Source organism: Beta vulgaris, chromosome 6 (assembly GCF_026745355.1).
Source record: "Beta vulgaris subsp. vulgaris cultivar EL10 chromosome 6, EL10.2, whole genome shotgun sequence".
Taxonomy (NCBI): Eukaryota; Viridiplantae; Streptophyta; class Magnoliopsida; order Caryophyllales; family Amaranthaceae; genus Beta; species Beta vulgaris.
The window spans coordinates 8,423,795-8,440,042 of record NC_079207.1 but is presented as its reverse complement, the minus strand read 5'-3'; the positions used below and the strand labels follow the sequence as shown (position 1 = coordinate 8,440,042).

Here is a 16,248-nt window from a genome sequence, read left to right as displayed (position 1 = left end):
CCCTTAGTCACTAACCCACCACCCCCAGGCCCCAACCTAGCCTGCCAATATTCCTGTCCATGCAAATCACCCTACTTTTTTGACACCCATATTCCACGGCCTCAAAACACACAGCAATCACACTCCAGCTCCATCCAACTATATATTAACACCTGTCACACCTATTAATTATGTGTGGTTTTTTCTTTTATGTAATGCAATTCATGTTTCTTGCTTCTGTTTATCAAGATTCGTACCATGGGGGTATCCCAGCAATGAGGCACTACTTCAGAAATTAGAGGGATCTAGACTATCTCATGATCCCCATGCTCTATTTCACATATTAGAATGATCATGTCCACATACGAAAATTTTTCACTATTATTTTCCATTTCTTGGTCCCTAAATGCTGGAAGATTCTACAAAAGAAGGAAAGCACCGTACTCAAGACATCAAGAGGTCAGTATGATGGATAATGAATTCATGACATAGATCAATCACCCATGATAGTTTATATTATCAAAGTTTCCATCACTTAACTACAGTATGAGCTTTAACAAAAACCTGAAAGAAGTAAGCATAGCCAGTCAATCAACGAAAGTCCGACAAATGTAATAAACTAATCAATTTGCTCTTAGGTTGCAACTGTACAACTCACACTATTGTATTGCACCTGAAGATATGGAGTGCATTTAAGATGAGCATAATTAGATTCTATGGCATATTCAATGGAGATGTCACCACTTGCTGCTTCTAGTAACCCTGTCACATATTTTTCACAGTTCTCACAAGCGCTTAAGCACTTTACTAAATATAATAAACACACTGTCTTAACAAAATATCCACAAAAACCATGCATAGAAGAACATATAGGCTGCAGAATCCAAAAAACAAGTACAAGAACAGGAGCCAAGCATAAAGCACTGTTAAATATGACTTGAAATCTTGTGAATGGCATAAGGCTGACTTTGAATGCACATATATCCCAATCTATAAATGGTTTTGATGTGATTCAAACTGAAGGTGATAGCTTGTTCAAAGAGCTTTCCAATGATAGGTCATATGCCCAATTCCGATAAGAAACGAGAAAGTTACGCCCGTTTTACGAATGACTGACGAAGCTGTTTCGTACCGAGCTCGAAAACCCGCAGGCGCGGGCTATATCCCGCGGGCGGGCAGAACATCTGTGAGAATGGGGATGACTGGCCGCGCGGGCGCGGGGTACACCCTGCGGATCGGGCGCTGAACGCGTATCTTGATATTTTTTCGTTCTTAAGTTATCTTTTAGGGTTTGTACGGGTTCCTTATGATTATAAAAGGGCTCTTAGTGTCCATTATTATTAACACAACTTATGAAACACTTTTAGCCTCTAGATTTAGGACTCTTGTATTATTCTCTCTGATTTTCTCCATTATAGTGAAGAAGCTCTAATCCCCCACCTGTGGATGTAGGTCAAATTTTACTGAACCACGTAAATCCTTGTGTTATTTGTTTGTTCATCTTTATAGTTTTCTCACCTTCATTATTTCATTGATTTTCTGTTCCGCATTAATCAAACTACAACACCTATTTCCTAACAAGCACAAATGTTATATAAAAAAAAATTCAGCAATCTGCAATAAAAATTGGGGAAAACCCTACCTGTCTCTCAGTAACATGGTGAACAGCAGACTTCCATGGTTCGCCAGTGACCTCTAACTGACGGGCCCAGTTGCGAGCTTGTTCCCAGTACCCATTGTTTTCAAGAGCGGTGAGGAGAGAAGCATCATCAAGAGTCTCGTTTCCTAATTGAAGATCCTCATGCTTCCTAAGCACAGGCTCTGCTAAGTTGATTTTCCAGTACAGACGCCGATAATATGCAGCACCAGATCCTCCATCAGCGAAATCAGTAGAAGCAAGAAGCTCTAGTAAGCATCTTTTTTCATAAGGTGATGGACATGTTGAAAGTATAGCATCAGCAGCTTTCACTGCAGTCGAATTTATCCAAGACGCTGCCTCCTTAATTCTGAATGAAAATGACCCCAAATGTGCTGAAGCTTCAGATAGACGCATCTGAGAAAATGCCTGTAATGAATGCAACAATGACGTTTATATGTACATATAGTGGGACCTGAATTTAAGCTCAACGAATCATCAATTTACTAATATCTTCGTCAATTAATATGGCTGACTTTGGGTGGGGCAACATCGTTTTTCAGAAAACTACCTTTGCCATTTCCCTCTGTTTTTGGTTCTAACAGAGAGGCACAATTTTCTCGTGTTGAAAATATTTTTTTCACGTGGAAAATGAATTCCTTATTAGAGGAAGGAATGGCACATCTTCCCACTGCATGCTTTACCTTGATAATTGCAACAAGAGAAAGAGTATATCACTAGATGAAGCAATAAATACATTGTTCAGGCAAGCGGTGCATTAAACGCATACAAAATCAAGCTAAGCTTGGCGTAGTTGAAAGGAGTGCACCTTTCAATCTCAAGATTGAGGATATAATCCCACTAGGGGAACTTTGGGGGAGGGGATTCCCTTACCCTTTCTCCCAACTCCCAAAGTGGCTAGCCCACTAACCCGGGTCGGCCTAACCTGCAAGAGTTTCTGGGTCCTATTCATCTTACCTACCTAAAACGAAAATACACATACAATATAATCTGGTACTTGGATATGGCTGGCTATCTGTTTCATATTAATACATAACAGAAGGTACATCTACTTCATTCTATTCCTCTTACACTTGCTAAGGCTGTTAGGGTACACAGAAAGAGACTTTCAGAGGATGAGCAGGTTCTTCAATAACAACAAAAGAAAGCACAGTGGCCAGTGCTGCTTTCCTACAATGACGACTAGACAAGGAATGATATAATGCCAAGGCATAAATGCAGAAATAAAGCACGGCCACCTGCAGGATAAAGGGTGAAATCCCTTCACAAACACAAGTCACATGAAATTGAATCACCAGCAATATAGAGATCAGGCAGCGGGAAAAAACTTTACTAAGCAAACAAACCTGAAGAGCACGGATGAATGGTAATAAAGGACAAGAGGGAAGAAACATTTCAAAAGCTCTCAGCAAAGGAAGGAACTGATTTTGTTGACAGAGTAAAGCAACCAATTTTGGCAAAGACGTGGACCAGTCATCTGAATTCTTCATCAATTCGACATCTTCCTTAGTTCCTAATTCCTTCAACTCTTCAACAAGTACTCTTGCATGAGAATTTGAAGTCCCATTCACATTGGCAGTGGAGAATTCTTCTAACACGTGATTCGTGAGTCGTCGACGCTTTGGACTTTTCCGATTATATTGAAAAGTTGAGTCTCTATCACCAGCTGGCAGGGAATTTGAAGCCTCTACAGCAGCTCCAACATTAGTTGCTATCTGAGAAGCAAATTCATTCTCTCTTGTTGATGAGATCTCCCTGTCATTAGCAAGAGCATCACAATCCGAGAAGTATAATCTTTGAAAATGCTGCAGTTTTTATGGAATCAATATGCTCAATCGGACCACAGTCTAGGGATATTACTAACCTCACTTTTAGATGGTACAAGAAATTTTCATCAATACAACACATTTAATATCTACATATGATTCATCAATAAACCAAAGTGAAGTAGCAGCATCAAAATCAATGCTTTTCCCTCGTATATAAATTCAAAATCAAGTAAACATGTCTGCAGACCACATATCATTCATGGAATCCGACCTTCATGCTTTAATAGGTGACAATCCCTAGGAAACCTTATGAAACACCAGTAACTGATCAGGCTCTAAACAAGACTACAAGGTCTGAATAATTTATGTTAGCACAGCGATTGATATTGTATCACCCTGTGAGACCGTAAAGATCATGTCACAATCATCAGGTCTAGTGTGGGTTCAAACAAGTCTGACAAGACATGGCAGTCAGGTCTAACACCTTTATATCCACTTATTTATTACACCAGTGTCATATAAAACAAAATTTCTGACTTCTGTATCTTCCAACCTCATTAAAATCTTGGATTAGTATGCTTGAGAAGTCATTGGCATCCAATAGTTCCTTTCAGAAACAACCATTACCAAACACAGACCTTTAAGTCATGATCACCAATTTTTGTCAGCTCTAAAGATTCACTTCTAGCTTAACTCGTGTCCTATATTGAACACTGGTGCAGCAAGACATGAAGCAATAGGAAAAACTAAGCAACATAGCTTACTGATACTCTAAATCTCTAAGTCCAATAATGTGATACTCCAATAAATAAATCACTCATGCATGATGCAACATAACCAACATGCAGATACATTTTTTATATATTTTTTCCTTACTTGAAACTTATAGGGGATACTTTTCACACAACATAAAAAACACAATAAAAAATAAAAAAGGAGCGTCAAAAACATAACACAATTATCGCTCATACAGAGAGTCAAGAATTACCTTGCTGCCGTAATTTCTAACCAGACTGTTAAGCATGACAATGGAACGACATCAGGAAAACATGAAGCTACTACAGCCAACAAAGACCAGCTCAATTCTTTTGCCCTCATAAGAAGTGCCTTTCCTGGTTCTCCTTCTTTTTCACACTGAGCTAATATTTGAAAAAGTTCTGCAGATGTATCAAAAGTTTGATCTGAAAGGGAAGATTCACTCCAGCCTTTTAGAGGATCTGAACTAGGAGGCAAGGTAGCATTCTTCCTCGACTGCATGCTTCTCAATACCGTTGATATGTGAGTCCTAAGACGTGGTTCAGTAAACTCTTTTGCAGCCTGAAGTGAAAAAATAATTGAGAAAGAATTAAAAAGAATAGTCCATCGACATTAACAGATGCTCATATGTGCTAAAGAGAAAGAAAAATTTTCTACAACTAAACCAGGAAAATTAAAGTTGCTTACCACTTGAAGCACCATATCAAAAGAATACCCACCAACCTGTGCCTCTGAGAGAAATCCAACCTGATAGAACAGTAAATTGATTAGCAAACAACGCCGAAAAGGGAGGGAGGAGAAGGAGAACATCTTGCTTCTATCAGAGGTAACTCTCCACATTTCACCCTTTACATACCCAGTCATTGTCTCTAGCTAATGAAGCAAGGTACACACTGCTCAAAGGAATCTGGTGCATCTGGCAAAAAAGAGTTACTAAATTCCAGCGCTGGCTTGCAGCTTTCTGTTGAGATCTTAATTCATGTCCATCACCATCACCAGTCAGCAACCATGACCCACAAGTTCTCTCACCAGTATATGATAAAAGACTAGCCTTCTCTAGATGCTGAAGAACAAGCGAAAGAGTTGAAGGTTGGTGATTCTTAACAGGCTTCTGAGCATCGTCCTCTTTATTTACACTACCACTCTGGTGAAGGTAAGAATCTGCCAGAGCATGAGCCAGAGAATCTGCTATAGTCACTTCACTAGAAGCAGCCTGCAACGTGGCACTGTTGGACAAGAGTTGGTTTTGTTGCAGAATTTGATTGGATCTGTAGAAGGAATGTATCCGTCTCAACGCAGCAACATCAACACGAAGCATGCTAGCAGGTAAACCACAAATCTCCAACAGTAAAGCACATGAGGCAACCAGCACATAGTCTTGAAAATGGGTTATAGCCAGGGGCACAACCTGAAGCATAGAGAGCAAACTGACCTCACTGAATACAAGCAAAAAAAAGCAATAGTGGTCCATATCTGAGTATGTCTGTATGTGACAAATTAATGGATGCATTTGTATTCAAAGAGGTAAGCATAGAACTTTAATCATAACAATAGTAGACGATTTCATCTGCTTTTCTTAAACTTCTGATATAAAATTTCATATTTGGAAGCAAGATCAAGCTTCTAAATCACGTGTTATACTAGATCCAACAAACAGCACCCATCAGGTGAAACAAACAAAACATAACATGGAATGGATACAGATACTCCATACCAACAAAACTATATGGAAAAGTGCAGCATAATCAAACAAGAACAAAGGCTACTTGCTGACAGTAAAAATGACATTGAAAGCTTTGGTGTATTACAAAACTCAAAAGGTTTTAAACAATCTGACAACAATGGTATGGAAACCCTCTTTGACTAAACAATGAACTTGTGAATTGTTTTCCTGTAGTTTTCAACAGCCATCTGCAGATGGCCAGATGCACTTAAAATCCCATTTCCGCTTTTATATGGAAGGCCGAGATCCCTAAGAGATTAAAGCTTTTGAATAGGTGGCCTCCTTGAAGATACTCGATACTTATGAGAAATTGCACGTTTAGAGCCCAAACAAGGTGTTCTCGCACTGCAGACTTAATGCTTATTAATGGCACTAGGTCTTCCCTACCAATGCAACATAGCTGCGTGTCCAGTTAATTTTGTCAGTTGGCAATTTGGTGTGCACCTGAATCTAAATGTTTGTGCTAGTTCAGGCCCTTCACGTGAAACTGAAATTTTGGATTCAGAACAGCCAACGATATAACAGGGTCAATCAAGTTTATTGGGCATGGGGGTGACCTGCTAACTATCACTAACTGGAAAGCCATGAGCCTAGTCTATTTTCACAAAAATAAGGTTATCCGGGTATTCATGTTTCTCCACTTTTTCTCCCCACATAAGAGAAGATGACATTACTGCTGAAATGAGAGTGGATACAAAAGGCTCCAGGATATAAGGATCACAGACAATTCATGATAATTTTTCAGCAGAGTATAAAAGAACCGGCTTTACAACAAACACTAAAAACTAATTCCATCATCTAATTGAAATCTCCATTCAAGGGTGTATTTATCTCTCCCAAGTTTTGACACTATACTACCACTAACTCCATACACAGATCTTCCTAGACATACTTTAAGATGCATAGGAAGGCAAGTATAAAAACGAGAAACCGATGCTGCAAACAAGCTTCTTAGATCATTTTTTGCACATCTCCAAGAATTAATACATAATTAGCCACCACATACTCGATATGAGCATGTGTTTTATGATGTAATAATTTGCAAGAAGACGTGCCATGCAAGTGAGAAGCAACAATACTGCAAGATTTAGGTTTCTCTGTATTTATTGATCCAAAATCAAAAGAAGGTAAACCATACCGAGGAAAGAAGAGACTCTTCATTTTTCGTCAGTGGGGAAAGCAGCGTTTGCACATCTGTCTGGACATTTGCTTGTCCACGAAGTGATGCACTAGATTGTCCTTGATCAATCACATCACTTTTCAGCCTTTGGACCCGAGCGCCAAGAAGTTGATTGAAGGCAGCCAATGCACGTCCTCGATGCAAGTGTTGTTCCAGAGCAAATCCAGTTTCCTGACATTAATGGAAAGTAAATAAGAAAAAGCCATCCTACAAAAGTATGAAGTGATTATTTTAGCTAGGCCATTCACAAGGATATTCAAAATTTAACATCATTGACATCCAAAATTTAACATCATTCATCAATTCTCTATCAAGTAGCCTGCGAGCAGGTAGACAAGACCAAGAAAGCTATCAGAGTAGTCTGCTGGGATCATACAGGCAGAGAAGAGTCTCATAAGTTCACTCCCTTCCGCAACCACAATCCCATATTCAACCAAGGATAACATAACTTCCTTTATAAATGCATGGTACACCAGCTTATTTACTTGTATAAGCTGAATAAAGTATCTTTTGCACATGGCAACATACTGTTCAAGAGATAACAATTCAGCTCTTTCTTACTGACACCATAGACAAGATAAGGCATGATTAACTGAAAAAGGATACATGAAATAACCTTGGCTTACCTCTACTGAAGAAGGATATAATTCCTGTTCAATTTGTTTCTGAATTGCTGCTTCCCAGGACATTGCACTAATCTCAGAGTAATCCTGGAGATTCATAAGAAGTTCTATATCACGCTGCAGAAAAGCTTCTTCTGCTGTCAGACTTGTCATTGACTGCCATCCCAGTGGACCCTAGACCAGCATGCCAGCAACAATACATAAGATGAAAAACACTCGAAGAAGCAATAATTTACAACGGAGAGTTAAGAGATATATTCAGATTAAAAAGAACCAAAAAAAATTCTCAATTAGAAAAACTGAAACAGTAGGTGCTAGCTGAGACAATGTAAATCTCAAACTATACTGCTAGCAGTAGCAGATATTCCTTGTTTCATACAATGCATCGAACACGCGAGATTACGTTTTCTTCTGACAATTATAAGCAAATGACATTGATGAAGGGAGATAAAATAGGACCATAGAAGACATGAACTCTAGATTCCAGAGCGTATCTATAAACAAAGATTGTTGCATGGGATGACCCCATATGTCTCTTTAGTGATATCCCAAGGATGTGCTTTACTTTTCTCTGAGTAATTATACAACAGAAGAAAAATAGACAAGACAAATTCAAAACACCATAATCAAGCAAGTATAACCCATCTATTCCCCTCCCTCCCCTACCAGACACAAACACTATCTCCACCACCAACTGCCACTGTTCATCTGACTGTCGCCACCCCCCTTTATCTGCTTCCACCACCCCAATCCACATATCCACTAGACATTCCCTATACCCACCAACCATTTTTGCACAGTGCTCAGTCTGCTCACCCGCAGTTACCAGCTCTGGCCAGCTAGGCTTGAAGAGTGGCAGGTAGTTGACCACATCTTTTCAGGCTTGACTGCGAGACAACATCCTGGAGGTGTTGACTCCAAGCCTCCAAACCAAACAAAATTCAGTAAATATAATAAAATAGCAACTTCAACCACCAAACAAACATCAAAGACAATAGAGGTAGAGAGTAAACCCATCATTTCATTCACGAAGGGACTGAGTGTTTTGATTCTTCAGTACTCTTGCAAGATCCAACCAATGGATGATATATTTTCGGTCGTTGAAGCCCAAAATCAAGAATATCAGTGGTCAGATTCGACCATCAAACTGCTAATCTCACAAGCCATGATCAAGAAGAAAGAGAGAAATTAAGAGAGGCTAAACTTTCAGATGATAGCGTTGGAGACAAGACACAATTAGGTGTATGGCCTTTCGCCATTGTACAGCAATAACAAATAGAAGTGGGAAGAGGAAGAGGGGAAAGAGAAAGAGAGAAAAGTGGTGGTGGTTGCATATTAAATCTTACACATAAGCACATACAATTATAGTAAAAGAATATACAAATCAAATCAAAAGCACATATTATCATCATCATTCACAAAAGAGCATAAAATTCATAATTAAAGAGCATGTTGTAAAAGAACTATCCCTCCATTTCTTATTGATCTACACATTTTCCTTTTTGATCCATTTCTTTTTAATCTACACTGTTTCTTTTTTCATTTTTAGTAACATGTCCCATCTATTTTCTCCTCTTTTTCCACCCATGTGATCCACTTTTTAATATAATAAGTTAATAACCCACCTTAAAATTTCTCTCTCCACCTTTTTAGTTTCTCTCTCACACTTTTCAGTTTCTCTCTCTCACTATTCAGTTTCTCTCTCACACTTTTGGACTTCCTCCTTAGTTCTCCCTCAAAGTGAAGTGAGTTAATTGAAAGAAATGGATGCAGTATGATGAAGAAAATACATACTAGAGGCATATTACACATCATGCTCTCGCGTAAATAATCAAAGTTGGGTGGTCATAGACACTTTATCATAGACAATTTATCCTATGGGGCTAAGAATGATGAAAGCCGGAGGTAGCTTTGGTGGTGATTGTGGTGGTTGCGGATTTCATGTGAGAGAATGAGGAGGGTGACAAGGTGTTGCCACTAGTTGAACCAGATTGGTACAGTTTGATAATTATGCTTCCAATATTGGGGAACTTTTGCGTTTCTTGGCTATCTCACTTGCAGCGAAGAGCCGAAGAGTCTCCTGAGATGGGCTGATCCCTCTATAAGGACTCTGAAAGTCCGAATCCCTTTTGTCTTGATTTTGGAGAATAGAGCATTGATAAGGTTCAAAGGCTGCTATCCCAACAGGCCAGCGAATGGAACACGGAGAAGGCCCGAAAATCATACCACCGTAGTGATAAAAGCGTGTTCCCACCAACTGAAATAACTAAGAGTCCAGCCTGTGGTAGCAAGTGAAATTCTACGCGAACATTTTTAGTGTCACGCCTAACTTAGTGTCAAACTTGCAGAATCATAGTTTGAGCCTTTGAGGTGGTCGAGAGAAGGGAAGCATGCAAAGGGACAGTGATTCCCTTTTCTTTAATATCTCAATCTCAACATGTTCTACATTTTTGTGCATAATTGAGTTGAATACAGAATTAAAGACAAAATTCTCATCTTACATCGCGTACCAACTGCTTTTACATACATAAAAAGTTACAATAATTAGTAAGAACCAAAATAAATAATGCAGTATCAACAAATCAGATTTCTTACTTGCATAATATCATCATTCTTTTTACTTTGCAGTAATTGAGACTAAATCCCATAAAGATTATGAAAATCCCACCCATAAGTTCAATGAGATGAAATTACATCTTTCATGATCTTTAATCAGATCTCAATTTGAAAATACCCATTACTATTCCCCTCTGAAGCGAAATATAAAATGGTTTTCCCTTTCTTGCTTCTTTTCCCCTTGCTTCCCATTCTTGGATCATGAAAATTTCCATATGGTGAACCATGCAGCCCTTAACAAACAGAGCATGAAACGAAAAAAGATTCTCCTAATGGTAATTACCTACAATAGCAACATAGAAAATGAGCTGTTATAATAGTCAACACTCAGAAAACCCATAACTCTTCATGCCACCCGAACAAGCTTATCAACAAGAGACTTCCTAATATGTCAGCAAAGCATTAAAAAAAAAAACATACAGTCCTACCACAAGTAGATCTATCGGATCTTTTTTACCAATACAGAGTTCATTACATATTTACATTTCATTGTTCAAGAACATTTACTCCAGAAAATTCAAGCAGATGTTATAGGTTCTACTGTCCACATAAAAATCAGTCTGATATGCAGAAGAGACAAAAACTAACCTGGACAAAAAGTTGAATTAACCTCCGCAAACTTTTCGGAAACCAGCAAGGCAGCATTTGCAGAAGTGATGTATCATGTCCAGAGGAATAGAAGATGCTATCCCGCCAGTTGATATAGGTTGACAAAGCTGAATAAATTGACAAACAAAAATTGATTCCCTTAAACTAAGCAAACAGTGACAGAATGAAAGAAAGACGATAAGGATTTACCATTCCTCCCTTTATGACCCCAAAAGCTCTGAGTAGCATCGTGTCCTAAACAAGATGACACAAGTGTGCGCCATAGAGTAGGAAACTTTTGAAGGGCAGGCCTCAGATTTTCCAGTGTACATTGGAAAGAGTTACAGCTCCTCTTCACACTACCACTGGTCAGGCAGTTTTGCATAGGCAAAGGAGCAAACATTAATGAGGCCACAGCTGCCATCAACCATCCAGCTTCAGCAATATCATCAACAGTAGAGATGATTTCACTAGCCTCCAAAACAGGGAGGCTACTATCTGAGACTACATCACGGACTAGAAGTGCACGCGCGTTAAAGAACGATGCATCATATTCATGCCCCTTAACCCTGGAAAAGAGCAACCACTTTGCCCATTGACAGTCTCCCTGAGAGGAAGCATATTAAGTACATAATTATGCAACAGCATTTACTAGGAAACAAGAAACCCCAAAACAGATCCCATCTAGAGCAGAGACGCTACGAAAATAACTGCACACACAAACCCAACACTAGCAGGGAGATTGTTCTGAAACTTTTAGCATGAGTTAAAGAAGTTATAAGGCAGGTAAATGTCAAGCAACGGAAACAGCAAATTATTTGATTATTCTTTGGTTCACTTTTGCGGCACAAAATTAGCACTCTTAAGTCATCATATTTTCATCCATACAAGCAAAAAAAGGCTCAAATAATTAACAGTAAGCAGCAGCACAGCACACTGTGTTTACTCTACATATCACCATCTCTATCAAGTTCATCCAATGAATCCTAATTGGATAGTACTACCCATTGCCAACCTAGTAAATTAATTTAGTATTTCCACAGTAATTTATTAAATCATCACTTGAACTATTTATTTGCTCTAGTTTGTCATTGCTGAGGCTGTTGTCATATTAGACTAGTATTTAAGGATCTGCATAGTTCCTAAAGCAAAACACACCCAATAGTAGGAGATCTTTTTTTTTATTTCAGAATTTCAAATTCAGTAGTTCTATAGAAGCTACTGAAGCCACAATAGTCTCTCTAGAACGTAATTCATCATTATACTGAAATACAGATTGAGACGGTACTCACACAGATTACATCTAGGGACCCATAAATCCCTGGAACTTATCTACATATGGAAGTCACAAAATTATATCACACCACTAACGTTTATTTCCCTTTACAAGGAAAAAGGCGACCAACAGAGGAAGAAGAGAAATAAGGGACATCCACCCCCCCCCCCTTTACATAGGGGGAGAGGGTCAAAACTAATTGATTAAAAGTTTCTTAAATCAGAACATAAAATATAAAAAACTTACTGTAGCTTTCAATAATGCACTGATAGCGTCATTGTCCATGGCCAACTTGTGATGATCAAGATATAGGTCTAGGAAATATGGCAAGTTATATTGTGCAGAGTAATGCACAAAAAGATTATGAAAGGCCTGCAAAGTATTTGGGTTAAATGATCCACCACTTGCAGAATCCAGGATGGTTGGTTGATGCAAGGATCCATTCAGAGCCAACATTGCATGTTCTCCATCAAGAAAGCCACATTGGGCCAGCAAAAAGATTACTTCTCCAGCTCTGTCCCAGTATTCCTTGAGAAAAATGGATCTCTTTGCAAGCTCCTTAGCTATGAGCATTCTCAGCCATGATGAGCACATTTCATTCGTTGGAGAATTAAAAACATTAACATTTGGAATGTCTATACAAACTGCATCTAATTCAACAGAAGAGCAACCATAGCTGCCATAATCTGGCATGCCCACGCTGCATCTGTGTGAAGGAGCAAAGTGCAAACTGTCCAGACTGATGAGGAGACTTCGATCAGCTAATAACGAGCTTGGAATCATGTACAGAAGTTTAGATACTTCCTCCCAGTCATTATGGCATACATGATACTCGAATTGTGATTCCCACGTCACGTGAACACCCAGTAGAAAAGGTTGGTCCAGCAAAATCTACAAAATAATAGAACAGACCTTAATTATGTGTTACCATCTCTCACTAGGCATATCATATGTCAATTTAGCTGCGTAGACTTACTATTAAGATAAATATAGCTACTCCGTCTATCCAGAATAATGCACAAGCACAATGATAGTATAAGTTGAGAATGTACAAGCAATTTGACAACCAGATCCAGATGGGACTAGTATAAAGCACAAACCACAACCTCAATTAGATGTTAATCACTATCATAGTTGAGAAGATTTATGTATTAGCCACAATTAAATAAGCTTATCGAGAGAAGAACAATGAGTAAGGGTTGAGGCCTAAGAGGTAGGAAGATAGAACCAATCCAAGTATCCACAAATTAAAAGCTTCCACGTTGATTCTCTAAAAGAAGCCATAAAGTATTTTAATAGAGATATAGAGAGACAATTGTCTTTGCGGAGACATATTTGAGCTTTTTCGAAGGTGGACATCTAAGTCTTGACATCTAATGCAAGGTGTTTCAAATAGCCGACAAAAAAAGATGCTCACCATCTCTGCAAGTTCCTTTCTCAACTGAAACCAAGATAATGGTACTTCTACAGACAAAGCGAAAACAAATAAAGAAAATAGAAACATAACACCACCTGTATAAGCATTTCAATTTTGTTTGTTAAACCAAAAGACAACATATCCTACCACCCGCATTTCAAAAGGGATATTACATACTCTACAACAGCAGGATGTCTTTTGTCAGCAAAAGCAATCACAAAAACGAAAACAGTATTCCAAATACCTTATTTTATAAATATACCTCAACAGATGCCCATGAAATCTAGTAACACAACTTTATAAAATCCACGGGTCACGAGAAAGTTTAAGCATTTAACAGAGGAATTACTTGATATGCAACTTACACGATCAATGGTTGTTTGGTCCCAAGCATTAGACCACACGGCAGCAGCAGCCCAGTACCCTGCATGGCCACTGTCATCATCGACCTCAGAGCTGCCAGAACCATTAAAATTTGTCCATGAACCTAAAACTACTCCATAAATGTTACCACACTCAATAATAAGATTTCTGAAAGCAGGGGGAGACACAACATGCAATCTATAATCTCCAGGTACTACTTCAGGAGGCAGCAAAACTTCACTTCCTTCCTTTCTTCGGGAAGCATATGTATTCCAAAAGTTATCGCATGGGTAAATTCTCTGCCAGACAAGTAAAGATACCCATGTCAGCTCAACCGGAATTGTGAGCAAGAGCAACTACTAAAGCAACTAAGTTTGAAGTATTGTCAGCTCCAATCAATTACCTCAATCAACGATATCCTGTCAAGTATTGCCAGCTCATATGACCTGAGAAATCCATAATTTTTCACTTCTTCAGCAATTTGCCTACGCAGCGATCTGCTCACAGTACCAAAAAGCAACTGCTTCAGACATGCTTCTATATCTTCTCCAAGCTTTTGTAGTGTGGAAACAGCAAGCGTGGTCTCACCCTATCATTTTGTTTACTTTTAGTACAAAAAAAGTATGTCTTCCACTTATGTAATCACAGGTAAAGTTACCTTTAACAGTAGTTCATAGGAGATTGCCCTTCCAATATCACGAACTTCAGCAAAACTATCGCTGGGCTTCTCGTCATCAACATCTTTTATACGGTGAAGATGCAGCTGAAGAACTGCTAGTGGAAGACGGCCAGACAATAAAGCATCTTTAACAACATTTCTCAAGTCCAAATTGTCCATCTCCCAGCGTGCAAACATTTCTTTAGGGTTCTCCATAGGAAAAAGTTTCTTTCTTGGGATCACTCCTGTCACAGGGATTGACTCTTCGTCTTGCATTTCTGAAGTCATAATTCCTCTAAATTCCAGGGGTTCAACAGGCACTAAAGAAAGATTTTCAGAAGTATTAGAGCCCACATCCAATTTGTGTAAGGCGGGTTCATCTTGGTTTGGTATCGCATCATCTGTAGCAGCAGAAACTTGATAATCATCCTGCAATGAGTTATGTGGGCCTTCCTGTTGTGCTTCCAAGATATCCACCTGTAACTCCAAGCAATTACAATCATTTTATCAAATCAGACCTGTGTTTAGAGTCTAGGCCCGGCCCATTTTGGCCCAAAAAGCCCGCTAATTTAGGCCCGAAAAGCCCGCTAATTTAGGCCCGAAAAGCCCGCTAATTTAGGCCCAAAATAGCAGGCTTTGGGCACAAAAATTCGGCCCAAATTTAGGCCCGGCCCGATCAATTTTTTTGCCGCGGCCCGGCCATGATCACCTCTAGTTTAGACATGCATAAGTGATAATCAAGACTGGAGGGGGGGAGGGGGTTCAAACAACACATGGAAACCATACAGTTCATACCAGTCCTTTCCCAAGCCTTCTAAATTTTGCAGCAAGTTGACATTGGATATTACGAATTATCTCCAAGTAATAGGCCATCTCATGTATCCTCCTTGAATCTGTGAAATCACGATTCTCTTTGTATGATAGAAGTAGAGGTAGTGAGCTAATGTCCATCCCTCTTGTGCTTTTTTCATTCTTCAGTTCCAAAATGGCATATTTACGGAGCATTTTTATTGAAAAGCGGGATCCTAATGCTAGTATTCTGCACCCATCATTGAGACATGAAGCAGAATAGCATTAAAAGTAATACAATAAAAGATAAACAGAGTTATTTCATATGCAGAAAGACTAATTACAATGCAAAAGCACAACTCACTCATACTTGACAAGACCAGATCAAGAAACCAAACCCACAAGCACAACAACAGAGAGTAGCATCAAAAGAAAAAAATGAGACTCGTTCTTATGAGGAAACTAAAATCTCCTCCTCTCAGCATAGTAGTGTACTTCATTACTTTTTTAACTTGCAGCATTTCCCATTTAAGGAAGAGTAACATTAACATTTTGGGCACTATATTCTCTCTTTCTCTCTCCTAGCACATGGGGATCCTTTTTTATCTCTATCTATCTCTGCTTCCTAAATTCTTGTGCCAAACTTCAATGTTGCAAGTATCAAAAAACGAAAAGAAAGTATTATTTAGTTCCTATAGAACAATACAAGACAGCTCACAAGTATGTACCTCACAAACTTGATTTTCCCTCAATTAATGGTTCCTTCCACAATGCCAACACAACTCTATCTTCACTCTATCTTCAGTAACTTCCCTTTTACAGGCTAAAGAGGGAATAACACAACATCACTTCTA

General features: G+C 38.9%; 2 protein-coding genes across 2 annotated transcripts in view; both read right to left on the bottom strand.

The window, feature by feature from the left end:
* Positions 1–16,248, bottom strand: part of LOC104895463 (hypothetical protein) — a 94,734-nt gene that overhangs the window by 19,969 nt on the left and 58,517 nt on the right. The window lies entirely within an intron of this gene.
* Positions 1–16,248, bottom strand: part of LOC104895461 (hypothetical protein) — a 38,699-nt gene that overhangs the window by 10,147 nt on the left and 12,304 nt on the right. Inside the window, exons 6-19 of the mRNA XM_048646030.2 lie at positions 15,401–15,644; positions 14,606–15,082; positions 14,351–14,536; positions 13,950–14,246; positions 12,414–13,058; positions 11,102–11,498; positions 10,892–11,019; positions 7,691–7,861; positions 7,023–7,235; positions 5,018–5,569; positions 4,849–4,908; positions 4,394–4,722; positions 2,983–3,391; positions 1,622–2,044 (exon numbers count right to left, since the gene is read on the bottom strand). Coding sequence (XP_048501987.2) covers positions 1,622–2,044; positions 2,983–3,391; positions 4,394–4,722; positions 4,849–4,908; positions 5,018–5,569; positions 7,023–7,235; positions 7,691–7,861; positions 10,892–11,019; positions 11,102–11,498; positions 12,414–13,058; positions 13,950–14,246; positions 14,351–14,536; positions 14,606–15,082; positions 15,401–15,644 — 4,531 coding nt within the window. The remainder of the gene's footprint in view (positions 1–1,621; positions 2,045–2,982; positions 3,392–4,393; positions 4,723–4,848; positions 4,909–5,017; positions 5,570–7,022; positions 7,236–7,690; positions 7,862–10,891; positions 11,020–11,101; positions 11,499–12,413; positions 13,059–13,949; positions 14,247–14,350; positions 14,537–14,605; positions 15,083–15,400; positions 15,645–16,248) is intronic.